The sequence below is a fragment of the Prionailurus bengalensis genome, chromosome C1 (assembly GCF_016509475.1).
Source record: "Prionailurus bengalensis isolate Pbe53 chromosome C1, Fcat_Pben_1.1_paternal_pri, whole genome shotgun sequence".
Classification (NCBI taxonomy): domain Eukaryota; kingdom Metazoa; phylum Chordata; class Mammalia; order Carnivora; family Felidae; genus Prionailurus; species Prionailurus bengalensis.
The window spans coordinates 12,399,415-12,425,837 of NC_057345.1; the positions used below are offsets into that span (position 1 = coordinate 12,399,415).

The 26,423-nt window shown below is 58.0% G+C and overlaps 1 protein-coding gene across 1 annotated transcript; it reads right to left on the reverse strand.

Moving 5' to 3' along the window:
• RCC2 (regulator of chromosome condensation 2) lies at positions 1-25,644 on the reverse strand. Its single transcript, XM_043573886.1, has 13 exons — positions 25,476-25,644; positions 24,129-24,420; positions 18,475-18,568; positions 15,058-15,201; positions 12,202-12,333; positions 11,687-11,775; positions 10,334-10,448; positions 7,992-8,158; positions 6,109-6,289; positions 5,741-5,846; positions 4,765-4,837; positions 3,077-3,154; positions 1-2,415 (listed from the first exon to the last, which is right to left on the reverse strand). The coding sequence occupies exons 2-13, from the start codon at positions 24,411-24,413 to the stop codon at positions 2,311-2,313; spliced, it is 1,569 nt and encodes a 522-aa protein (XP_043429821.1). The 5' UTR covers positions 24,414-24,420; positions 25,476-25,644; the 3' UTR covers positions 1-2,310.
• Between the last annotated feature and the right edge of the window lie 779 nt (positions 25,645-26,423).

The following is a 26,423-nucleotide window of genomic DNA, read 5'->3' on the forward strand; positions in this document are numbered from 1 at the left end:
CAGAGTAAACAATGATGTCGTTTATTTAAAATGTTTACTCCAAGAAATATATATAAAAAAAAAAATAAGACAATTACAGCACTAAACCAGGCACCTTCGACCAAATCACAACCTCTTCTCAGGTTCTCCCCCTTCGCCCTAAACCCCTTCTCCCAAAAGGCTCCTTCCTGAGCTGGAAGACAGGTCAGATGCCCGAGGGGTTGGTGCAGAGTCCGTGCCCAGACCGGGCCCCTCTTTCTCTTGGGGTGCAGGACCACCCCCTCGCACTTGTCATGATTTTTTCCGCCAGTAGGAAGTTCATTTTAAAATTCTAAGCCCAAAGGAGTGATTGTGGCAGAGAATGGGGCCGTCTCCACTTGAAGGTATGTGTAGGCTGCTCTGTCCCTGGCCGGGGGCCCTAAATAGGCTGGTGGCAGGTTTCAGACTAGTCCCCTGGAAGATCGGAGCCCTGCCTCGCCAAGGGCGGCTCCTGCAAAGGGACCGCACGACCCGACCCGGGGGGGGGGCAGGTATGCGGGTACCAGGGGCGAGGCGCCTAAGCCCCACTCCAGGAAGGAGACTGGTGTTTAGGAAAACGGACGGGTTCTACGCACGGAAGCGAGAGAGATGGTACTTTTGGGGTGATTTGGACAAATCAGGTCGGTGTGGCAAAAGCTCTAAGGGTGCAGAAGCTTCTCCCCTGGACTACGGACACGGGACGCCAGTGATGAGCGTGAAGTCAGACTAAGGAGGATGCAGGCCGGTCTCTTCGCGCGAGGCGGTGGGACCGGCCGGGACAGAGCCTGTCACGCGCCCTGGAAAAGGCAGAGGCCGCCGTAAGGCGTGACGGGGGACGGGCAGGGGAAGAAAGCAACGACGACTAGATCATTTTTGGCATTTTAACATCGAGACACCGACAAGTGGTAACAACGGCAAAGCAAAGAATAAAAAAAGACCAATGTGTAACTTTCCCCATCCACCCAAGTCTCACACTGAAGTTCTACCCCCATCTCCCCCCAGAAGCACCACGGAACTAAAAAATCTATTTTAAAGCACCCAAACCAGTCCAGACCCTCTCGAAAACAAGAGCCCCAGCCAGAGCTGTCGCCTCTCCTGGGTCCAAGTGAGAGGAGGGGTTCCGGGAAAGGCACCTCGTAACTCACGCAGAGCAGCGCAACACCGGTGACGAGCTCGGGCAGAGGGCACTTGGCGGGAACGGGGGTGGCAGTCACAGGTCTGCGCAGACACGCGGGGAAGGGGGACTTCTTCAGGAATCCCAACTATTTGGTACCACGGCCAAGCAATGCGACCAGAGAGCTGGGTTAGTGGAACAGGAGCCCGAGTCTCAGAAACGGGGCCCGTTCCGGCAGGATCCGGCAGGGGAGAAAGACAGAAGCACGAAGGTGGTAAAGGCTGGTACACAAAGGGCTGAGCCTTCCTTGCAAGGACTCCAGAATGCACTTTTCACTGCTGGCTGATCAATCTCTAATGGCGAGTGCTGGCGAGGCGGCCCCGGCTCGTCTAAGGAGCCTGGAAGCCGCCCTTGAACCAGAGACGTTGTCCCCGCGTCTGCCCACCCCCCCCCCCCCCCCAAGTCCCCACTGGGTCCACAATCACCTGATTTTCATTTGGACTTCTTTTACAGCTAAAGTAGATAAAAATGGCTAAACACAGACCCCAAAGCCCCCTCCAGGGGGGAAACGGCAGATTCTACTAATGTTGCAGCCAAAAGGCGATGGGGCTTACAAGCAGCCAAGGACAGAAACAGAACGCCAGCCTCAGCCGGTCTACAAGAAGCAGGAATAGAGACCCGATGCTCCCGAAGCGGGCGGCCGTGATTCTGGATGGAGATCCGCCACCAGGACTGTCTATGCCCAGCTGCGGCCGCCGGTTCCCAGAAGGGACGTTTCTTTGAGTCCACGGGGACTCCTCTCAGGGAACACCCGCCCGGATCACAACGCTAGTTACAGCTGGAAAGGGGTGTTCTGAGAAGTGGATTCAGGGGAGGAAGAAAAACAAAAACAAAAACAAAACCCCTAGATTGCTCAAAGTTTCTGCCTCTTTTGTAGGAATGGTAAGTCAACTATGAGCAGATATTTTAATTCAACATGAAAAGGAAAAAAAAAAAAAAAAAAAACCACTTTGGAAAGCATACAGAAAAGGTAGTTGACGTTGAATCGCTTATAAAACGGAACCGCAGGGAGTCTAACAAAAATGCACCTTCGGTCAACTTTTGCTTTCTGAAAATTCCTTGTTCGACGTCCCGTCCCAGTGCACGTGGAACCGACAGCTGCCGCGAGAGGTGTGGGGCTGCAGAAGGCTCCGGGACGATCAGAGGGTCCGGGGGTTGTACTCTGGCAGCTTCTTGATCTTCTCTTTCTCGGCCTCGCTTTCGTCTCGTGCTATCACCAGGGAGTGGGCGTAGCCCATGGCCACCTGGGGGAAGAGATCGGGGCTGGGGTGTAAGCGGAGCCCGCCGGCTCGTCGTGGAGGGGGGAGCGGACGACAGGCCGTCCGTAAGCTGGGCCGGCCACCCTGGGCCGCACAAAAGCCCTTTGCTAAAGAGCCCTGGCCAAAACCAAAGCCTTCCAGCCTGCCACCAGGCAGGGATTCAACGCGGTCAGCAGAGACTGGCGGGGACACGGGGATCCTGCTCCCGGGCCTCTCTGGACCACAATCCCGCCTTGTGTGAGGGCACCCGCCCCATCTGTGTATCGGCAGACAAGGGCGGGCAGGCCGGTGGACAGAACAGCAGGGGACTTGCCCCGCCATCTGCCCTAAGGCCCGATGGGGCGCAGGCTCCGCCGAAGGTACAAAGCAGACGTGAGCGATGCCCTCGTCCCCAGAACAAGTCTGCCGGGGCTGGCCTGTGGCCAGAGTCATTCAGGGCGAGAACAGCCACTGAGCCTGGCTGGCACGCCCCCGTGCCTCCTACTGCTGGCCTCTAGCACAAAGCAGCAGAAAAGCCGCTCGAGGAGCCATCAGACAAGCCTCGGCCAGGCTAACGAGACCGGGAGCGGGAAAGTCGGGTGCCAGCTGGCGGCACTTTCTCCACGGGCGCCTTTCGCGTCCCCCTGGCCCAGGAGTGCGTGCTCACCTGCTCCGTGAAAATGCCGTCCAGCGTCTTCACCTCCTGAGCCGCGGTGGAGGACTTAGGCTTGTGGTCCCCATAGCCCTGGCAAAGCGGAGAGACACAGGACTGGGCTCGCTGCGGCACGGTCCACAAAGGGGACGACGGCGACCTTGCTGGGGGACCCCGCACCAGAGCCCCGCCACGCGTGACACGAGGGGAGGACAGCTTCCCACAAGAGTGCTGTGCACAGGGGGCTGATTCCCCACTTGAGGACCCTGACAACCTCTGGGGGTTTATGCTATCGTGAGCACCTTCTGGGGGTTGTCACTGAGGAGACAGCACCGTCACGAGCACAGGAAGAGTCGGCTGCTGTGGCCCTCGGGCTATGAGGTCACAACAACACTGGCCGTCCCCACCCTCGCCCCGCAGACTGGAGACTGAATCACCCCCACCCGCCACCAGACTCCAGGACACCAGAGACAGAAGGCTCTGCCTGAGGACCACGCAGAGGGCGTCACGCAGAGAGCGTGGACACGGGGGCCTTTAAGGGCCAAGCAGACCCCTCAGGTCAAACCGAGAGGCTGACCGGGCTGGGGAGGAAGGGCCTCCCTTCCCGGCTGCATCTCTGCCACCAGACTCCCTCTCACACCTTCCCGTACAGTGAAGGCTTGCCTCCGAGATGCCAGGCCACCTTCTCAACCCCGAGAAGCTGCCCCAAAGTCCCCCTCAGTCCCCTCTGGTGGCTGAATCAGTATACGGGTTCCATCTCTGACAGGCCCTAGAGACATCTGTCCTGTTCTAAGAATGAGCCGTGAAACCCGGGCCAGGTTCAGTGTCCTGATTTCGAGGCTCCGCCCGGGGCTGACTCTGAGGGGCAGCTGCACATGGGCCCCCAGGGAGCCCCAGACCCAAAGTAGGTGCAGAACACCGAGGACCAGGCCACCGAGCCCCGGAGACGGCTTTAGGGACCAAGGAGCCCTGCCTTCCCTCCTCTCCCTCCCACGAGCGAGGCGGGAAGGGAAACAGACCGCCTTCCCCGCAGGAAATAACAAAGAGTCAGGCTGAGGATCAAATCGCAGCTAGAACGGGCAGACCGCCAGCCGAGCTCCACAGCCAAGCTGTTCCTGATGAAGAAATTAAAAGTTAAAGACTCATCAGGCACCAGAACCTAAGAATCAGACAGTTGGTTGGGGAAGGCCAAGTACGTGTGAGAAACCGAGGGCTATCAGTTCTCATCAGGCAGGCAACGGAGATTAAAAGCAGGCAACACAGACTTTGACTTTTTTAGGAAAAGCGAGAGAAGAACGTCCCCAGATGACCTGCGAGGCTGGCCCCGTGGCTGCAGGAGAAAACCAGGAAGACAGGACGCCTGCTCACCCCCGCCCGCGTGGGGCCCAACGACCCGCTGAGCCTGCTGACTTAAACCCTCCTGGAGGGAACGAGAGAAACCACCCCTCTCCCCCCTCACCGGCATATGCAACCCCGGCTTGCAAAACCGAGGGGGAAATGGGACCCGAAACTTCCCTATTTCCAGATTTACGACGGGGGTGCGAAAGACTTTCACAATTACTTGAGAGGCACCGAAGGGTCTCTGAAAGCCGACGTGACCAAAGACTAGGGAGCGTCTCGGCCTTTCACGCAGATGCCCGTTTTCCTCTTGCGTGTTTGCGGGAGGCAGCCCCAGAGAGCCCAGACCGGATCCCCCCGCTTACCAGCTCCCCGAAGGTCGGCGACGGGCCCCAGCTGATGGTGCTCTCGTCGGCGGCCACGATGATGCTGCTCTTCCTGCGAAAAGGCAGAGGATGTCGCCAGCGCGGCCGGCAGCCCCAGCCGCCACGGACCCTCCCTGCAGGCTGCCCGCTCAACAGCAGGGTGTGGCCCGTGAGCATCAGAGTCCAGTCCCCCCATTAAACACCGAGAGGTACTCATTTCCCGGCAACACGCGCCGGGCCAACGGGCTTCTAGGCCCTCCACAGCGTCCCGTGCGGGCCCCAGAGCAAAGCCCCGAGAGGGTGCCAGGAACCGGAGCCCCAGGCCTTCCCCCCACCTCACCTCGGCCTGGTTCGAGGGCTGGGGCGGGGAAAACACACCGGGAAAAGAGGTCATCAGATCAGGGCAGAGAGCTGACTCTAAAGCGGGTAGAACGCCACAAAAACTGACGTGGGCGGGGCTAGACATCCGGGCAGATTAAAGCCATAGCCCCGAGAGACAGGGCTCCCGTCCAACGACCCGGCAGCTTATTAACATAATCGGACTCCTCACCAAGAAGCACTGCCTCACTCAACGACGTCTGAGGTGTCCTCAAAATAAACCGAAAAGCACGGGCTTAAAAGACGGTTTCTTCTCCGTGTGCCGGGGTAACCAAAATCCTACCACTACATCCAGCTAAAATCCCATTAACCTGCACAGACGAGCGAAGCACACCAAGCCCCTGAGGAGTAAAACCCTACGAGGGAACTTTCTGTGGGTGCAGCAAGACAAAGCCTCTGTTCTAGGACCTACCAACCCCCGGAGCCTGAAAACAGCCCCTCCCGCCCCGAACCCTGGTGTGTCTGATGCCCTGATTGGGGGACGGGGGGGGGGGGGGGGCTCAAAGGAAGAGGCGCCCTCCCCACTGTGTCCTCTGGGCCCAGGAAGGGGACAGGAAGGGGACACACGTCCCGCCCACCAGGAGACACTGCCACGTACCCACAAGCCAGGCTCCGGATTCTCCAGCCGCACAGGTCCTGCACGGCCTTCGGGTACATGGTGGATTCACGGGACGTGTTGGTGGCCCCCCAGAAGAACAGACCGCCTGGGGAGAGGCACACATACCAAGAACTGAACTCCCCTCTCCAGCAACATCAGCAAGGCAAGAACACTGCACGCCGCTGGCAACAGAGGGGCGTTCTGGCTGGAAGAACGCGGGGGTTTCGGCCCGGGAACGTGCCAAGGACTACGGGGCTGCCCACCCGCCACGCCACGGAAAGCCGCGACTTGGTTCCATGCTCTCCTCTCGAGGCCCCGATGGGGGAACAGGGCGGGGGGGGGGGGGGGGGCGTGGGGGAGTCACTCACCCACTTCGCTGACGGCAAAGGAGCAGGTGTAGCCGGCGTAGATCTGGGCCGCCCCGCGCCCGGGGAAGTCGAACAGCTTCACCAGGCGCGGCACCATCTCGTCCTTCTGTTCTGCGTGGCCCAGCCGGCCGTAGCCGCCGAAGCCCCAGGAGAAGACGCGCTTCTGAGAGTCCAGGACCAGCTGCGGGCGGAGAGAAAACGCAGGCTCGGAGCGGGCCTCCTAACCACCCGAGGGGCCCAGGGGGCCATCACTCCATTCCAGAGAGCCTGTTGCTGCGGCTGGTGGTATAAAAGGCAGGATAATCTGAAGCTGCCCCCACGGTGGGGGCGGAGGCAACAGGGCATTTGCTCTTTTTCTCATCCGTAATTATTCCTACTTTAAGTCTCAAGTCCCCTTCACGCCTCATCAAAAGCGAAAGGGTGGGTGGGTCTCCAGAGAGCAGGCTTGTTTCCTTCCACGGTGGAGACAGAACGCACAAAACCGAGAGGCAAGGCCGGCCTGCCTGCGGGGACTCTGGTTTGGACGCCCCGTTCGCAGGTGGTCTCCATGTGGTCACTGGTGCCAGGACCACATGGACTTAATTTCATTGAAACGACTGAAGGCCGAACTTCCTTCCTTCGCGGCACCTTCAACGTTCAAAACGGACAGCCCATCAAAACCATCTGACGGAAGAGGCCAACACGGGATCCACCTTTGCTTCCCCAGACGACACTGGGCAGAAGAGAACCACGGATTTTCGACTCCAGGGGACCGAAATCTCCCGGTCCACATCACTGAGCAGCAGACAAAGCATCCCAGAGGCCGTGCCCGAGGGTCACTCGCCAGTCAGCCGCACACAGCAGGAGACCAGCTTGGTCTCTGGACTCCCAGCCCAGTGCTCTCTCAACAGAGGAGAGAGCCAACTTTTGACTCGCAGGCATCCTTGGGCAAAACCACCGTGAGAAGGCAGTACAGACAGAAAGACGCATATCCAAAAACTGTATCGCCGTCTATCCCAAGTGATCTGCAAGGACACAGCCCTCACGGTTAAAAACCATTCAACACCCTCCATACGGGGGATCAGAAAAAGAAGTCTGTGAAGCTGTCGGACAAAGGCCAAAACCAGAAAGACACCATGAGTCCAACCAAAAAATCTGTCCTTTACGTCTACAGAAGTTACGGAGAGACTATGAACAGAGGAGCTACACCCCGTGGCGTGGGGGTGGGGGGGCGGGGGGGTGAGTGCCTGGGTGGCTCAGTCGGCTGGGCGTCTGAATCGATTTCGGCTCAGGTCGTGATCTCAGGGTTCATGACTTCGAGCCCCACTGTGCTGACAGTGCGGAGTCTGCTTGGGATTCATATTCATTCTCTCTCTCTCTCTCTCTCTCTCTCTCTCTCTCTCTCTCTCTCCATCTCAGACCCTTCCCCGCTCATGCTCTCTCTCTCAAAACAAATTTAAAAAAGAGAAAAGAGGGGCGCCTGGGTGGCGCAGTCGGTTAGGCATCCGACTTCAGCCAGGTCACGATCTCGCGGTCCGTGAGTTCGAGCCCCGCGTCGGGCTCTGGGCTGATGGCTCAGAGCCTGGAGCCTGTTTCCGATTCTGTGTCTCCCTCTCTCTCTGCCCCTCCCCCGTTCATGCTCTGTCTCTCTCTGTCCCAAAAATAAAAATAAACGTTGAAAAAAAAAAAAAATTTAAAAAAGAGAAAAGAGAAAAAAGGAAAATCCACCCCGGAGCCACCTGAGTGGTACAAAGCCCGGGGAGAAGGGCAGGAGGTCTCGGACTCCCAGGATGAAGGAAGTCCCAGCCGAAGCCAAGTGCTGGGACACCACAGCACACACACAGCCTCCCCACGGAGGTGAGGCTCGGGAAGCAGAGGAAAAGCCAGAAACCCCCAAGTCTTACCGTGTGGTTAGCGCCACAGGCCACATCTCGTACAACCACGTTTGGGACTGGCAGAATCTGCCCATCTTTCGTCTTCTCGATGAAGATGGCCACCCGCCGGGGCACCAGCTCACAGTCATATTCTATCCGCTGCGCCCTGGCGATGAACTTCCCGTCCGAGTTGTGTCCTGGGGCGACCAGAGCCAGGGGTCAAGCAGCAGTTGACGGCACCCCGCCCCAACCCGGCACTGGGGCCTCACGGGACAAGGCTGCCCACCAAGGTAATGCTTTTCCATCTGGGGCACAACCCACTCAGTATCATGAAATCGATTCTAAGAGATTGAAACCAATTATTTTTTAAAAATGAATAGGACAGAGGGGCGCCTGGGTGGCTCAGTCGGTTAAGCGTCCGATTTCAGCCCAGGTCATGATCTCCCAGTCCGTGGGTTCGAGCCACACATCGGGCTCTGTGCTGACAGCTCAGAGCCTGGAGCCTGTTTCGGATTCTGTGTCTCCCTCTCTCTCTGGCCCTCCCCCGTTCATGCTCTGTCTCTGTGTCAAAAATAAATGTTAAAAAAAAAAATTAAAAAAAAAAAACGGGTAGGACAGAATAGGGAACACCTAAGGACACTGTCCACACAAGGACGTTGTTTTGTAAAAGTTCTTTGCTCGTGCTCTAACGTGAAGGGGCTGTAACACAGACCTTAATGTCAGCTGTGGTCAAAGTCAGAAGCTCCCGATTCGAAGGAATGGTCTACTGAGTATGGTCTGTGCCCCACTTGGCCCCGGGGTGGGTGGGGAGGGACGGGGGGGGGACGGACAGAAAAAGTTCAACACACAACCTGAGACTTGAGGTTCTATGACTTACTAGTAACCTAGATCTAGCACTACGATGTTACAACGTAGTTAATGGCACGTTCTCGTCTTCGCCTTGCCTGACCCAGTAAACGCGTCATGGGGGGTGGGGGGGGTGGGGGTGAGCGGATGTGCCGGGATGCACTTCTCCAAGGTTACACTCGTATGTTCTAATTCTAAAAGGGATCTCTCTGGATTTGGACAAGGAGATTCAAAGCGGGCTTCAAAGAAAGCTGAGAGGTATAGCGGATTCCACAGATACACGTAAAGCCAGTATCTCAAACTACTTTTGAAGGATGTCCCAGGGAAAGGGGAGTCCGTACAAAGTGCTCCAAGAGCGGCCTGCCCACAGCAACTGCTCAGCGATCAGCCATTATCATGGTCACCGAGATCGTGTGGCTCTCCCTGAAGGAAAATCCACCTGCTTGCTTGCAGATCTGGGGCAGCCAGAGGCAGCAGGGGAGCAGACACATTTCCGGAAGCCGAACGGAACCACACTTCCGGTGTTTTGCCCGGGGTTGGGGATGGCACCGGGGCCTGTGGCCATGGAAACGGTTTCTCCAACAGCCTCTGGCAACTCCCTGGCAACCAACACTGAATGTGCGTAAGGGGCTGTTCTTTCTTATTCACTTCTGACTTGAGGTATATTTAGTTTCACAAAGTCACTGTTCCCTAAAGTCTAAGGCCAGCGAGATGCTCCTTGTTCTATTTATACCTTCTTCCATCTGCCTGCTTTTAATGACGTGGGGACCCAGCAACCCAGATCCGGGGGCCGCGGCGGATCCGGGGTGGCATGCAGCTAGGGAGCCAGCAGAGGGCGCCCACTCCTCACCTCCTACTCGCAAAGGGCTGGGGTGTGGGAAGGCGCCAGAAGGAAAAAAAACACTTTGGTGTCAGATGGGAGAAGAAAATGGAGACCTTGTAAAATCAGGATCGAGAGACATTTTCCACTTACTGAGAACCGCTTTCTGAGTTCTCCCTTTCTACTCAATGAGATAGAAGTGAATGTGTTTCTGGAGGAGTACGTTCTGTTTAGGGACGAAAACAGGAGGGATCCCAGGCACTTTACCCGGAATGGGGCTCATGTGTGTACCTGAAAGAATCGCCCAGACCAGGGTTTGCAGAGCAGACTTAATCTTGTGTAAGTTTCTCACTTTCAATAAAGGCAAATCTTTAAAATATGAAACCGAATGAAGGCGCTTTTTTTTTTTTTTTTTTTTTACAACTCTGAAATCCTTTTACATATAAATGAATTCCCATTATCAGAAAAAAGAATCCTTTGTCAGACTGAGCCTGACTTACTCATTAAGGCCAAGCCACTGTGATGCTCCACAACCCTGTGAGTTAGGACATGCTGTCCCAGTAAATGGGAGATCCACTTAATGGATCAAGGCTATTATCTGCGATCAATTACCCACATTTCCAACATGTGTGTGCAGGCCCACACCGACTTCTGGCTCCAGATACGCAGTTAGATTACAGAGCTTTTAAAAAAAAGGTTTCCATACCCAGCTGGCCATATTCAGGGCACCCAAAGGAATAGAGGTTCCCTTTGCAGTCCATTATCATACTGAATTCAGCCCCACAGGCCATTTTGGTAATTGGCTGGCCGTTGTACATTATCTGAAAAGACAAGACAGGAGACTCTCAGACATTTTTTAAAAGACTGATAAAAAGCCTCCACCTCTCGTAGGTCAGTGTGAAACAATTACTAGATTACAAAGGAAATTTAATGGACTCAGCAATTCTGAAGGCGAAAGCTTAGGATGCAGGTTAAGAAACACCCTTGTGACCCCCACCTTCCCAGCAGAGTTGAATCCCAAGACAGGGTTGATGGTGCCCCGATCCCTGTATCCCTCCTGATGCCCAACACTGTGCCCAGTCAACGCACTCACTCCTCAGCCGGCCAGCACGGGCAGGAGGGTGAAAGCGACAGAAACTTACCCACACGTGACCCCCAGACCTCACCTACTCACTAGCAGCTCAGCCTCAACTTTCGAGAGGAACTTTCTCACACTTCCCTCACCCTCCGCAGGGATAATGGCCTGACTGGTCTCCACCGTGTGGAGGAGACATAAAATGGCTCAAAGACAGCCAATACGAAGACAGCCAAGGCCCGAGGAACTTAGCGTGGGCTCGGGAAACACATCTAAGACAGTACTTGGAAACTGTGTTACTGCACTCATCAGTCAGGGAGAGCCCTCGCCAAGAAGCGTGAGCCCTGGGCCCTGCCCGTCGGTCCTGGCTTCCTTTAGAAACTGTTCCTCCTCGGAGCGGGTGGCAGATGAAACGGAGACGTTCCACAAATCGTTCAAACCACAGGTTAAGTTTGCCCATGGTCTCTTTTTAAGAGACGAGCGATCTGAGTCCCTGCCTTCATCATTAAACCAGACACTCACTAGCACTTGGCTGTTTTATGTTCATATAGTCACGTTTTAGGTGCGATTCCTCCCTCCCCAACTTAACCCTCCGTTCCTGAGGAAGAAAAGACGGACTCCGGTCTGTGTTCTAGGCACCTGGCAGGGGACTTCGCACAAGGTCAAAACTCAACAAGTCTTTGCAGATACCGACAAATCCCATCCCTAGAACATCTCCCACCTTCTTTGGAATAGTACAGGCTGAAGAACAAGGCCTCTGTAACAAACTCTCTCCGTGAGAGAGAAAAATCGTTCTCGGTGTGTGTTTCAACCGTGAGCATATATTAAATCTGCTTTAAAGCCCGTAACGTGTGCATTCCACTCAAAGACTCTAGGCTCGGTTTCTACGAGACATCAGTTACACTGCAGGGAGACGTATTTGGTCCCACCCCAGAAATTTCTGCACAACAGCAAAGAGAAAGGCCGCAAGACCGGAGCGGGTACCTGTGCCGGGCTTGGAACAGCATCTGTCTGGTTGCCGAGGCCTAGCTGCCCCATCTTATTCTCTCCAAATGCAAACACGGAGCCTGTTTCTGGAAGGAGAGAACAGTATCACTAAAGGGCCAAAGAACACTGAAGGTTTTGAACTGGATTTGGAACCAAGGGCTCCAAAACAATAAAAAGAGCTCCTTTGCCAGGAAGAGCGCACAACTGAGACGGTGTCCTGAGCGGTGGAGCGGACGAGCTCGGAGCAAAACCCCTGCACAGCCGGGGATGAGAGTGCAGAGGCACACAGGGCACGGCCCCGGCCTCCGCCTCCCGGATGGGCTTCCTACACCAGCCGGCAGGCAGGCAGGCAGCTGAGGCGGCCAGCGGCTTCAAGAGGCCCACCCCTGGGGCACTCTGGGCACTTTTCTGATCCTGACCGAGAGCCACAGAGGCAGCTCTGTCCCCGTGCCCAAGGTGGATCCTGTGGCCTCGTGCCAAATGTAGAAGGAGCCCGAGCCGCCGTTCCTTACCCGTCAACGCCAGGGTGTGGTTCCGCCCGCATGCCGCAGACACAATCACTTCGTGGCTGAGACCCTCGATGAGTTTGGGGGCCTCAACCCTCTTGGTGTCACCGTGGCCCAGCTGCCCCTTCTCATTTCGACCTGCAGATCAAGAGCGAGACGCAGAGGGAAGAGAGGGTGGCCAGAGCAGCGTCACGGAAGGGGCAGGCACGTGTGGGTCCCCTAGAAGGTGCCCTCCACTCAGTGGCGGAGATCGAGGCGGAGGAAAGGTCCGGGTCCGGCTCCTCTGTCAACGGCCGGCCTTTCGAGACCCGCTCGGATGGGGTCGGGTGACCAGGGGAAGAGCCACGGTGCCTTCCCCAGGGACCTCTCCTCGGCCCGCTGCCATCTACTTCACCTTCTCTGACCCCCTTTTCTGTGACGGCAGCTGCCCCCCCCCCCCCCCCCGCCCCGAAGCACTTTCTGAGGCTCTGCTGCTCGGTTCGCCCTGGGCGTCCAACACAAGCAGATGAGCTCACGGAAACTCAGTCCTCGCTCCACCTGCCAGACAACAATTCCCTCGTCCCCTTCTCTCCGAGATGGATTTTAAGAGGAACCATTTTCGACACCTGCCTCACAAGAGTTTAATTACCTCAGTGCCCTGGGCATCTTCCATGGGCCATTTGGAGCATTTCTGCCCGCCGTTTCTCTCCTTTTATCTGCCCTGGAAACGATGGCCACCGAACAGCGCCAAGCCCACCTCGTACGGACCGCCCTCCGCAGGGCCCTTAGCCGTGGAGCCGCGGGAACCTCGGTTTCGGACAAAGGACAGGACCGTGCGGACCACAAGCCCCTCCTGCCAACGGGGCTGCCTCTGCCTCTGGAGCCCCGCAGGCTGTGAACCAGCGGGGAGGCAGGGCCGAGGGGGCCGGACCCTGCCAGAACCTTCCACAAGACACCAGCCCCTGGCAAGGCTCTTCGGCTCCAAAGCTCTTCGGCTCCGGCCCCTACACCTGCCCTCGTTTCCAACACGGGCTACGACAGCTTCCAAATCAAACAACTCTGCGGGCCCCTCACGGGTCGTCCCCCTGGCCAAGAGAGCCATACGGTGGGAGCCACGTATCGGGGAGATTTTACGGGGCCAGAGTCAGGGCACTGGGAGGGAGGGGCAGTTCACACCCTCCCTGACGACGAACGTGACCTCTGTCACAGGAAACACGGAGAGCAGAGCCACGAAGGTGAGGCCCAAGCCTCCTAAGGGCCTGAGAAGGAAGTTAATGGCCGGCTATGAGAAACTCCACCCTCAAACCCGCACAGATCCCAGCACCCCCCCCCCCACCCCCCAGCAGGAGCGGCAGACGCTTCTACCGGGAACAGGCCAAGTTCACCGGGAAGGGCACTCTACCCAGCACGGGTGCTGGGTGCGGCTTCTCGGCCACCCGAGACGCTTGGGGGGCTGGCAGGCGTGGACCCCTCGAGAACGACGGGCTGAGCCCTGACGCTTACAGACACTGGACAACGCCCCGTGCCTTTGGCTGTGGCTGACTGCGGAACCGGGTGCCCCCCCCCCCCCCCCGGCGGCAACCAAGTCCGCTCACCGGGACACGGGTCCTTGCTCTGGGGCCAAGTTAAGTGGCCAGCCTCCAGCATCATGCCCCGCCCGCAGGGTCAGCACAGGGGACAGTTTTAGAAGCACCATGTAAGTGAAATTCGGTGAAGAGATCAGAAATCCGCTATTTCAAGTTTGGAACTCTGACAGACCGCTGTGTTTCGGTGTCAGAACACCAGGCAGGAGGGGTCCTCGGGGGGGGGGTGGGGTGGGGGGGTGGGGAGGACACGCCGCTGTGCCAGTCGGAGAAAATGAAAACCTCGGCCGTGTCAGCACGGCATCCAGAGACTAAAGTTTAAATTTGGGCCAGACACCCTTGTTAGCTGGTTTTTTTTTTTCCCCAACAGAATCACAAAATTAGCAGAGTGCAGCGAAGACAACAGATGTTAATATATTTGGACTTTGGTACAGCAGCTCATGAAATTGCAAAAAATCGTTCAAACAGACCGAAATAAAAAAGGAGTCATATGGACTAAAAGCTAGCCAAAGGACCAGAAACAAAGGGTGGGGACCACTGCCAACACACCCAGCTGGAAGAAGACTCCAGGAACTACCACAGGGCGTGGGGCTAAACTGAGCCTTAGTTGGTACCTGGATCAACAATCTGGAAGAGGAAAGGGGCGGCAGCGCGTGGAAGCCTTCCCGAGGGGACACCGGAGGACGGCAAGGACACCACCGCCGAGGGGCGCACACGAGGGGGTCCAGCAGCCGGAAATCGGCCCGGCTGAGAAAAAGCACGCTCAGCTGTCGGGAAATCCAGTAAGAAACAGGCACCGAGCAACCCAGCCTGTGGGCCTGTGATCCCCGGAAACAGAGGCACAGGACTGCAGGGACACAGTGGCCGATGCCGTGACGCGGCCCATGGCATTTCAAGTGGCAAGAACACAGGTCTTACGTCAACACTGAGCCACAAAGCAAGGGGGGGGAGGGGGGGCTGTCTGCCCAGGGGACGACGTGCCTAAAATAGGAATTCAATTCTAGGTGCCTCAAGATCAGAAAGATCCAGATTCAGCCAGAACGTTCAGGAAAAGGTTGCTTAAAAAAGAGGATTCAGAGAATTAGGTGGCCGTGTACAAGCGCATGACAGGGCAGTGGAGGAAGGGGCTGCACTCACTGGCGGGAAACAGGAGGGACCGGCTGGAAATCAGACGGGAGCAAATGCGGCTGCAAGAAGGCCACCCTTCCAGGCGGACCAGACGGAGGGGGAGGAAGTCAGCCCCGTGGGGGGCCGCCTCCATGAGCCACCCTGACCCGCCCCCGCCCCTGCCCGGACTTACCCCAGCTCCACAGCGTCCCTTCCGTGGTGATGAGGAGACTATGGGCAGCACACGAACCCGACACCACAGTCCGCACCCGGACCCCCGACAGGCAGCCGTATCTATGGGGCCCCCACAAATTCTGACCGAGATTGCGGTAGGCAGCTGCAAAGGGAGGAAGGCAAATCAGACGCCTGCGGGGACTGGCTGGCGGAAAGCACCCCGAGACACGTCGCCAGCCACCGAGGGCTCGGTCTCCTGGGACACAGAACCCTGGGGGCGCGGCATCCCCCCCCCCCCCCCCCCCGGCGCCGGGAGGCCGCTCAAGGAGAAAGTTTGCAACTCCAACCGGCGCCAGAACGGGTGCTGCTCCACCTGCGTCTGGGCCCCCAAACCACAGGGACCTCAGACCCTCGCGCACCGGCTACCGAGCACGTCCACGTGCAACTGGCCAGAAAGGCACGGTGCTCTCCCTCCTGTTGGGAGCCCAACCCAGGAAAGCTGGCGGTGGACCCCCGGTCTCCTCCCCCCTATCCCCAGCGTCACCCTCCCTCGTCTGCTCTCCACCTCGGCCTCCCCGCCTGCAGCCAGAGGCTCCTTTTGGGGTCTGAGTGTCCCCATCCTCCCCAGAACAACCTGCCCTCCTCGCACACCTACCAGGCTCTGTGCAGGGGGAACGGCTGACACCCCTCCCCCTACGTGGCTTCCTGCCTCAGGGGTCCCACCGCAGTGGCCAGGTCATGGCCCCCTGCCTTTGCCGTGTACTCCCTCCCACAGAATGCCCTTCCCTGTCCCCTGCTTGTTCTTTATTTTTTTTTTTTATTTAAAATAAAAAAAAAATTTTAATGCTTATTTATTTTTGAGAGAGACAGAGACAGAGTGTGAGTGGGGGAGGGGCAGAGAGCGGGAGACACAGAATCTGAAGCGGGCTCCAGGCTCCAAGCTGCCAGCACAGAGCCCGATGCGGGGCTCAAACTCACAAATCACCAGATCATGACTTGAGCCAAAGTCAGACGTTCACCAACTGAGCCACCCAGGCGCCCTCCCCTCCCCCCACTTGTTCTTTAAAACCTCATATCAAGCACCCTCTCCTCTGGGAAGCCCTCCCTGACCACATCCCCCTACAGTTTGTGGTTCCCCGTGATCGCAGCACTCAGCTTACTGAACTCACGTGCCTTCCACGGTCCTAGTAACCTGAGGGCTTCACCAGTGCCTGGCACCCAGGGAGCACCCAGGAACACTGGAGGGTGTGTGGGCAGGAGAAAACAGCTGCCTCCTTCAAAACCCTCTCTTTTCCCTTTTGACAGACAGGGTGTGGCCAATTTTGTGCTTAGTATTTTTAATTTGGGGTTCTCAAGGACAGAGACATGAACATGTTTCTAGGCCCGTGGGGGCCATTATGAAACGCTAGCCGCTGCCACGTCAACCGTCACACTCATCTCGATGTCCGAGCTGATTAGGAGGCTGATCAGTTATCAGGCACCGGAGGAAAAGCATCTGCGAACCTACGCTGCCCGTGCCCCACCAGCAGAGGGCGCCAAGCGTATCCTCACGAGTTGCAGAGGCCGCCCAGGCAAAGGGACGCTGAAGTCCCTCCCCCATCAGGCAGCGGGCCCTGGGGTCATAAAGGCACACAGCAAAGTCCCTGAGCTTCTCCGCCCTGAGACACTCCTGCTACTCAAAGGGGGAAGAAAACCCAACAATTCCCTGCGACAGAGCAGACCGAAAATGACAGCCTTCGCGGGTTATGTTCAAGTCTGTCTATCGTGAAGGCAAAATGAATTGGGGGCACGACTGACGTGTGTCACCTCTGGGAACAAGACACAGCGCGCGGGGACACCGCGGAGGTGAGCGGTGCGGCAGCTGCCCCGGCGTCGCTGAGTGGACCTGCCTCACAGGCAGCCAGATGGCTCGGGTTCGCCAAAGCATCTTCCCTACGGCAGCTGCGGGGCAACCTGTGCCCAAGACGCCGGGGGCCCAGCCTCCGGAGAAGCCTGGGAGGGCGATCCAAGCCACAGTCAGTGGCCCGCCGCAGTCCCGGCTCTTCGGCCAGGCTGGCGGTCAGGAGAGGGAGCACAAGTCGCCGTGTCAATCTGTAAATGAAGTGGGCGTCGTGCCGATCCAACGGGATCTGGGCAGCCTGCACACGGGGGTTGGCGAGCTCGCCTTCCGAGGAGGCCAGGAGACACAGAAGGGAGGCCCTCCTTCCTCCGGCTTTTGCACCAGTGGTAAAACAAACGCCCTGCCCTTGCATTTAGTGCCCCGGCAAGGTCACGGAGGGCCAAGAGGTATTTTAAGATACTTACAAAGGTCCGACACTGGTCAATCTAATTACATAAAACTCCATTTTAAGGGAGACGGATCAGGGAAGCAAAAGCCGGAAAGGGAAAGGACACAAAGGCACGCCTAAAAACAGGCCCAGAGTGCCTTGAACCAGGCCGTGAAAGCGGATCTCCAACCACAGGCTGGTTTCCCTACCTTCTCTGCCTCACAGGGGTGCGGGGAGTCGAGCCGGGCCCGGCAATCCCGCCCCACACGACAGCCCAAGCTCTGCTCTCCTCCGGCGGCTACTTCCCCTCCCTGGGCCTGATGTGGAACCGTGAGCGGGCCACCGGCCGGAAGAGCACTGCGAAGGGACGTGGCCCACTGGCAGGGCTGCAGAGGCATCAGCTACCCCTCAGGAGGGGCTTCCTGGCCCCCCAGCCGCGGGGTGGAGGCGGGCCCTGCCCGTTGGGAACCCCTGCCGTTTTCACGGAATAAGACGACCTTCTCTGGCCGTCCTGAGGCACCAGGGAGTGTCAGTGTGCAAATATTTGTTCACTGGGCGATGCTGGGAAGCACTTTGGGAATCTTTCCAAATGAAATCAAGAAGCCATAAAATGTGGCGATGTGCCAGCTTCACGACGGGCCAGTAGCTGCCTGAGGAAAGATACCAACTCACTAAAAGCCACTGGGGACCAAAAGCTGCTTTCTTGGGACTCCTCTGCTCCCTCCACTCCACACACTGTCACTTGCTCTGTCCGACCAGTTCCTGCAATAATTTGATGGCTAACAAAGAACTGAACTCAGTTCTGTAACATCTAAGGAGTCTGACATGCGGTACGTGACAAATGTCTTGGATGTCTGACCAGCCTCTCTGTTTTCATGAAAATAACTGACGTGAGAAGGAGAATGGAAAGAAGGGGTCACTGTTATTGGTGGCTATTTATAATCTTCCCGTTTAATCCTAAATGCAATCGGGTTTGTTAGCACAGAATTGCGAAGCGGGAGACCAGGGTTCTCTGGGAGCCCCCAGGGGGGGTTCTGTGGCCTCGGGCAGGTTGCTTGGTCTCTCTGATCGCTTCTGTAAATGAAAAGGAGACCCACCTGGCAGACGCCCGCCAGAATCACCCAGAATCACAGAATCACGCGGGAGAACTCGGAAACCACGCCTCCTACCTTGTTGCTTAGGCACTTCTTTTCGACCAATCAAGTCCCAGTTGGTTGCCCCAAAAATCAAAAGCTGCCCTTTGCACTTAGACCCTTCGAGTTTCTACAGAGACAGGGAGAGAGAAAAAGTATTAGCTTGCAACGTGGCTTCTAGCTTTCTAAGTCTGTCCAACGACAGCCAGAAACAAAAGAAAAAAATAGGAATTCGTTATTCGCACGCCCCCCCCCCCGCCGCCCCCCCCCCCCCGCAGCTCGCACAGCGAACGGTGGCTTGAGGTGGTCACTGCCTCATCAGTGTGCATAACCCCAAACCTGCCCACGGCAGCTCGTTCCTTATGCCCAGGCTCACTGTTACCCTTTGATTTCTCTTGAGAACGATCTTTCGCAAAAAAACGTAAAAAAACATTAAAAAAAAAAAAAAAAAATCAACCAAATGGCATTCCCCTCCACCCTGCCAACTGCCTATACGGGTATTCGCGGGAGGCCTACAGTGGCACACAGGAAGAATTACAATGGATGACCTTGGGGCTAGGTCTGCTTTGCCCACGGCCAACACGGTGTTGCACGTGACTCCAAGCCTTGGGAGCCCCGAGTCACCGGTGATGTCGGACCCTCCCTCCGGGTGCTGCCCCGCGGTGCCAGGCGCCTTTCTGTGGGGAAATCATCAGAGCACCGTGTGACATGGGAGAACCTGGCTTCGATGGGGCTGGGTTTGTCCCCACTGCTGGCCTGGGAGCCTGGGGAGCGGCAGCGAGTGGGACAGGGAGGGTTCCAGACCCTGATACTCCGGTCCAGACCCTCAGCTGCCCAACACAGAGCGTGTGCGGCCCTTGGGCCGTCGATGGGAATACGCACTGCTTTAAAAGGCCACTATCCAGTTTGGGGTGGCCCTCGTTAGAATATCCTCAGCAGTCTGCCGCACGTTTTCAAACAGCAGTCAGGTAAAGACTCACTTCTGAACCACGCGCTGGTCGGTTCCTTACGGGCCGGGGAAGGGGACGTCCCTCTCATCCCCTACCGCACCAAGCCCAGAACACTGAAGAGAACAGTTTCTTCCTATTTACAGAGCTGTTCGTGGAAGGCCTGATGAAAAAAAGCCACCCGGTTCCAGTCATCATAACGTCTAGGCGGTGGTGGCCCTGGCGGGACATTTGGCCACACGATGCATGCGTTTTTAAGAGGAACACACCTTCGCGGGGACTCAGCGTGACCCAAACCCGAGGCCTCGGACACGCCACAGAACAGACCCCACCATGCTCACCCACGTTTACGGGGCTGGAGAAAGCCAGCCCGTCTACAGGACATGTCCTGCGGGCAGAGAAAGCACGCGAAGGGGAGCCAAACAGCCATGAATGGAGAAAGGCTTCACCAGGCTTAAATTATTTAGAGAACGACCTTAATCGCAGGGCAGTCCCACCCCACGGCACCCACAGACTCGGATTACTTGAATGGGAGCCTAGTTTCCCTTGGTTATCTCCCCTTCTTTGTTTAGCTGGCGGGCCTGGCTGGAACATTCTACAGATCTACAACAGCAGAGGATGAGCAGCAGCCAGTGGGTTTCGTCAAGCTCCCCAAGGAAGGGGCGGCCCTGGGTCTCTGCCCAGGTCACCGGCCAGCTCCCCACCACTTCTCAGGTGTGCGTGGAGAGGGGAGCAGAGACCAAGGAGGGCACTAAAGCACGGTGGGACGAGCTGCCGGGCCAGGCGGGCAGAGGAGCCCCGGGGGGGGGGGGGGGGGGGGGGGGGCAATGTGACCATCAACCCGTGACATCGAGAGGCATTTGCTAGAGCAATAGCTCGCAGGTGGCCCCTGCGGACCTCTGCCACTCCATCAGATGGCTGGACCTTCTGCCCTGGCCGGGGGAAGGGACGGGTTTCCTCTGTGACCCGCACCTGCCAGCAACTGCACGGATGAGCAAGTGCCCATGGATACTGGCTCACCAAGCCAGCTACGTGCTCACACAAAACTCCCACCTTCCCGATACGAGGTGTGTGCAAAGCCTCGGTCAGTGGAGTCTACTCCAGTCTCTGTGGTCTGATTCCTACAGAGAGACTGCCATCTTACTCAGGTTTTTACATCACGGGCCTTACGTCCTCACACATGAGGTCAAAGTAACAGACTTGATTTCACTGCTATTATCCACACAGTTGTTTGCCATCCGCGGCCAACTTTTTCCATAATTTAATTCTCCCCTTTACCTTCCAAGAAATAAAAAATTAAAATGACAACTCCTAACGCCCTTTAGATCACAGCCCATGTCCCTCCTGGTCACAGACCTGAGCCAGGCCATCAGGTAGGAAAGACCCCAAAGCCTGCTGGCTCCCAGCCAGAGGACCCCCCCATGGCTGTCAGGGCTGCGAGCCGGAGGCTAGGTGACCCTGCAAGGTATGATCCAACCCTCCCTGATGGGCCAAGAGATTGCTTTTTGCGTCTAAAGGCCAGGTGGCTATGAAGCCGGTCAAACAGTCTCCCCAACAGGATGAGTGAATTTCACTTCACCTTGCTGCCTCCCATAAGCTGGGCCGAGATGAATGGCCATGGCAGCAAAACGCACAGTTTCTCTGATCAACAAAATGGGGTTTCCGGTTCAAAGCGATTTTTGAATTACTGCCCAAGTGCAGGGAGCATGTTCATGAGGCTGAGAGTCAACCTTTTCACATACATCCTTCTAAAAAAGCGCTACCCTTGGCAGAGAGAAGATGGTTCAGAGAAATGGCAGCAATGACAAATTTCCTAACGGGCTGTCAACTGAAACAGACTTCAAGCTCGCTTTTCAGTCGTATTTATCAGGCCCTTTCAGATGGAGCAGACCTGTCTCAGGGTCTACAAAACCTTAGCAAACCAACACTGAAGGAACTACAAAGACCCGGACGGCTTGGGACACTCACTTGTTTTCCAGGATTCTGCCAAGGCTGTTTGAGTCACCTACGGGCTTGTGGAGCTCACAAGCCATCGACCCTAGACCATCGTAAAACGCTCACCTCACAGCACTGCACACAAACCCCGAAGAGAGCATCTCCTGACACTGAAATCCTATGAGATGTTTTACAAAAACACAACACCTTTACTTACTCACGGCAACCTTGCCCCTCGACCACACAAGCATCTGGGTTCACCTTTCAGGAGTCCAACTTATGCAGCTTACGGTTCCAGACCACTCCTGGCAGCTGCTCTCACACACACCTCCTTCAGGAAGCCCTCAACAGCGGTTGAAAACCTTCTCTGAAACAAGCTAGGGGCTGCTGGCAGCCTGGGGCGGGACAGCTTAGCAGAAGGCGACCTTATGCTTCCCCTGGAACCCAGGAACCTGGGGCCAAGCAGGAGACCCACCAGGGCCTGGCCTGGACTCCGGACCCAACCCAAAAGATGCTAACAAGAACTTAAACCTCGGCGTACTCACTTTCCATGAGGCATCTGAACCCTCAGTATCCTAGACGCGCTGAGCCTAGGAGGGTGCGGACTGGCCCAAAGGAAACTGCTCTAATGCTTAACAGGCCCCTTGTTTTTTAAGGGGATGGGGGAAGGTACGCGTAGATCTGTATGTACAGAAGAACCAAGAATTTGAAAGATCCTAGAGATGTAAATACAAAGCAAATGCAAGCTGCGGGGGACTGCCCGGTCTGTCTACCCCCAGGGATCAAAGGAGTCGCTCAGTGAGACTGAGAAAGTGCCGTTCCCACCAGACAAGCCAGCCACGCACAGTGCTGGTGGAGAGTCATGTGTGCCTTGCACACACTCTCCCTGGAACTACACTCTTTTTCTGTTTGTTTAATGTTTATTGATTTTTGAGAAAGAGAGAGACAGAGCGGGAGACACAGAATACGAAGCAGGCTCCAGGCTCCGAGCTGTCAGCCCAGCCGGAGCCCCACACGAGGCTCAAACTCATGAACTGAGAGATCACAACCTGAGGGGAAGTCAGACCCTTGACCGACTGAGCCAGGTCCTCTGAGGACTGAGCCTCTGGGACCACACTCTTGGGCAAACCTTGGTGTTGGGGTCAGAATCTCTTCCTTCAGGACCAGAAAGCTCGCGCTCAGTCAGGCGGAGTGGAGCCCTGCAGCTGAAGGAACTCAGGCACAGAGAACGCAGCAGAGGCAGAGCTCAGCTGGCCTTTTTGTTCAGTCTCCTCCTCATACACCAGGACTGGAGCGGCCAATGGCTACAGTCCCACACAGAGAATGAGATCTGTCAAGGGAAAGCCGTTCCTGCGCCCCAGTTTCTCAATGCTGTGGCTAGTTCCTGGCACCGTCCCGGTCCCAGACGCCAGGTGAGACATTCCACTGACACGGGCTCTCCCCTACCATCTGAAGGGCTGACCCTTTCAATGAGAGGGCAGTCATAAAACATTTTCACGGGACCCCTTTGCACAGGGGTTAAGGATGCCATCAGAAAACACCGGAGCCCATGTGGAAATCCACCTCCGTGTGATGCTGGGAGAGGCTCTTTGAAACTCTGCGCCCCAGTTTCCTCATCAGTTAAGTGGATGAAGAAATGCATCATTTTTTAACCGTTTAAACACTGAGCGCCTTTGGGGGAAAGCACTCTGGTACTGTTAACCCTTACATGCCCTTTGGGGACATCGAAAGGCCTCTCCAGAGCGTCTACACCCTAAGCGGAAGTTCTGACTCTTTGGAGGTTATCTGAAATCCGGTGTCAGCTCTGAGACTCTCCCAAACACACGTCCCACAAGAAGCCTGTGGGTTTCGAGGATCGCAGGCCCCGGGCTGAGATCTCCGGCTCCGCAGGGTCTTGCAGGCATAGGAGTTGAGTTGGTCACGACCTCAACTAAGATCTTACAGGCCCCACGCTAACCAGCGAATTCAGCCCCGCTCAGGGCACTGGAGATGCTTCCTCCCGGGGGAAGGGGGAGCGCCACCCGGAGCCCCCGCGCCCTCGGACTACGAGTGGCGAACAAAGCCCAAACACCTCTCAGCCCCGGGGGCTTCCCGACCCCGACGGCGGGGGCTGGGGGGGGCTCTCCCGAGCATGCGCCCTCGCACCCCGCCCCGGCGCCGACCGCCCCCGCCTCCCCGGCGGCGCGAGACGGCGCAGGGCCGCACGAGGCATGCGCGGCGGCCGCCAGGCCCCGCCCCCCCGGAGCGCCGGAGCCGAGGCGGCGGGAACCTCAAAGCCCCGGCGCAAACCGCCGCTCCCCGCAGCGCCCCGGCGGCCCCCTCCCGCGGCGGCGCCCTGGCCGAGCGGCAGCCGCGGTGGGGGGAGAGGGGGCTGGGAGCGGCGAGGGCCCGCCGCGTCGCGGGCCGCACCCGGCGCGCGCGCACGTCCCCTCCTCCGGCCCGAGACAACTTGCAAAAGTCTCCCTTCCCGGGGCGGGAGGGGGAGGGGAGGCGGAGGGAGTCGGCTCGCGCGGCGCCGGGGGCGGGGCCATGACCCCCTCGCGCGGGCGGGCGGGCGCGGGCTCCGGCCGCCCCTCCCCCGGCGGGGGCCCGGGGGCGCGCGCCCCAACGGCCAACTGCCGCGCGGGCGGGGGCGGCGGGGTCGGCTAGGCCGCGGCCCGCGCCCGCCCCCGGCCCGCGCCCTTTTGTTGTGCGGCGGCGGCGGCGGCGGCGATGATTCAGCCCGCGGCCTGCGCCGGCCCCGCCGCCCCCGGCCAGGACGCGCAGTGACGCGCCGCGGCCCCCCGGGCCCCCCGGCCCCGCACTCACGACGCGCTCCTTGGTGTGCTCGGGCTCGGTGATGATCACGGCCGCGCCGCCCGCCTTGGCCGCCGCCGGCCGCGCCGCGCGCTTGCCCCCGCCGGGGGCCCCGTCGAGCTCCAGGCCGTCCTCGTCGCCGCTGCTGCCGCCGCCGCTGCTGCTGCTGCAGCGCTCGGGCCGCTCGCGCTTCCTGCCGGCCGGGCCGCCGCGCTTCCTGGGCCCGGCGCGGGCCGTGCCGTTGCCCGAGCTCGGCTCCTCCCAGGCCGCCGCCGCCGCCGCCTTCTTCCTGGGCATGGTCGCGCTGGAGGAGACACGGGGCAGCGGCGCACAATGGACGGGTTATAAACTGCGCGGGGGGAGGGGAGCGCAGCCGAGCCACCGGCCTCCACTTCCTCCCCTGCCCTCCCCAAAGTGGCGGCCGCGGGGTGGGCGGAGAGGGGGCGAGCCGGGAGGAAATCGCGCCCCTCCCGGGCCCCGGCGCGCCTCCTCCGGGGAATCCCGCACGGGAGCCCAGGTCTCCGACTGCAATCCGCGTAGGGAAAGAAAAAAAATGGAGACCCCCCCCCCCCCCCGGCCCATCCTCAAGTTAGGTTTGCCTACAAACGCATCACAATTGCAGCCTGGTCCCCGAAAAAGTAAAGGGAAAGAAAAAGCAGCCTCCGATCCTCTACGTTCTAATTAGAGAAGGCTCCGGGATACTTCAAAGATCCCCCTTTGAAAGCGCTCCCCCCCCCCTCCCTGGCCGCCCCACCTGCTGCTTTTGTCTCCGCGCCCCCCCTCCCCAAGCCCACTCAATTAAATGCAATTCTCTCTGCCGTCCCCCTCCCCCGCCCGAGCCCCCAATTCCGCGCCAGCCCGGGGGTTCCGACCTCTGGCTCTAATTAGCCTAATCCCTCGGGGTGGGCTGCCCCCGGCGAGAGGGGGGCGAATAAAGCCGGCCCCCAGCCCCAAACACCTGCTCGCACAGACACGAAAAATAAAAACTTTAATGGTGCTCAACTCTCCCGGCCCCTCCCCGACCGTGCGGCCCAGCCGGTCCCTCCGATCCCGGCTGCAAAGTGCCCCGCTCCGCCGCTACTTTCCCCCAGCGTCCCTGCGCTTTCGCCCTGTCTGCTTTTTTTTTTTTTTTTTTATTGATTTTGAACAATGGGATCTCTGTCTGTCTCCGATTAAACCACGTGGATCCGCCTTCCTTCCCTTTTTATTCATTCAATCCCCCAACCCCCCTTCTCAGGGTTGTTTTTTTTTTTTTTACCTTTTCTCCTTTAAAAAAAAAAGGGGGGGGGGAAGGGAGGGGGGAAAACTTTCCCAGATCCCGCAAACTGAACGTTGTCGATTTTGATTTTCAGTCCCTACCTGGTTGGAGTGATGAGAAACCGGAGAGAAAACGGAAGAGGAGCAACTAAAAGACGTACCGGAGGGCTTTTTTTTCCCCCCCGGCCCAGATCAGGGCTCCAGCCCACTCACCAGATACACTTAAAATGTAAATACGAGCTTCCAGAACAAATGCTACAACACAAAACAGAAACACATGTGCTGCCGGGCGGCAAGCGAGCGCGCGACCGAGCGGGCGGCGCGGGGCCCGGGGCGCGCGCGCCCCCTGCCGGCCGGCGGACCCCGCGGCGGCCCGGTTCCGCCCCCGCCCGCGCCCGCGCCGGGGGGACTGCCGGCCCACCCGAGCCTGCGCCGGGCGCCACGCGGCCACCCTTCACCCGCTCGGGTCCTGCGCCTTCCGCAGGCCGCGCCGCGGGCCCCGGGCCCTCTCCGCGGCGCGTCCTCTGCGCGCCAGAGGTTTCCTTGGGGTTTAGGAACATGTTGGATTGTTTTTCCCCGAGCACGTCTAGACGGGTCACCTGAGGACACTCGCTGGAAAATAGTTACTTTGCTCACGCATCAGCCAACAAGGGACGTGCCCTAATTGAGTGATTGGAATGAAGGATGAATACAATTTGAATAATCTCTTGTGCAGAGAGAAGCTGCGCTTTGGCTGCCTAAGCTGCCGTTACCTCGTAGAGTTACGTGAAGACTTGCCCTATGAGTGAATTAGCCAGTGATTGGTATGCAGGCCAAGCACGCTAGTGTTGATGGGAATTTTTCATAAATATTTGCTAAGTCCCCGGGACACGTAAGGCACACGGTGCTAGGTGCTGGGGATATAAAGCTAGAAGACAAGAGTCCTGTCCTAGCGAAACACGATGTCGGACGGGACACATAGACCATTAAACAAGTAATCACATGTGTGATAAGTTAAGGTGTTCAGGACACGCTACCCCGAAACATGGTACCTCGGTGTGTTGAATATTG

What these genes read in the sequence shown, in the direction of transcription:
- RCC2 (XM_043573886.1), bottom strand. Translation starts at nt 24,413, where the DNA reads ATGCCCAGGAAGAAGGCGGCGGCGGCGGCGGCCTGGGAGGAGCCGAGC. An exon ending in AGGGACGCTGTGGAGCTGGG is followed by an intron (nt 12,334 to 15,057) that starts GTAAGTCCGGGC and finishes CTTGATCTGCAG; the next exon opens with GTCGAAATGAGAAGGGGCAG. An exon ending in CCCTGAATATGGCCAGCTGG is followed by an intron (nt 8,159 to 10,333) that starts GTATGGAAACCT and finishes TGGTCGCCCCAG; the next exon opens with GACACAACTCGGACGGGAAG.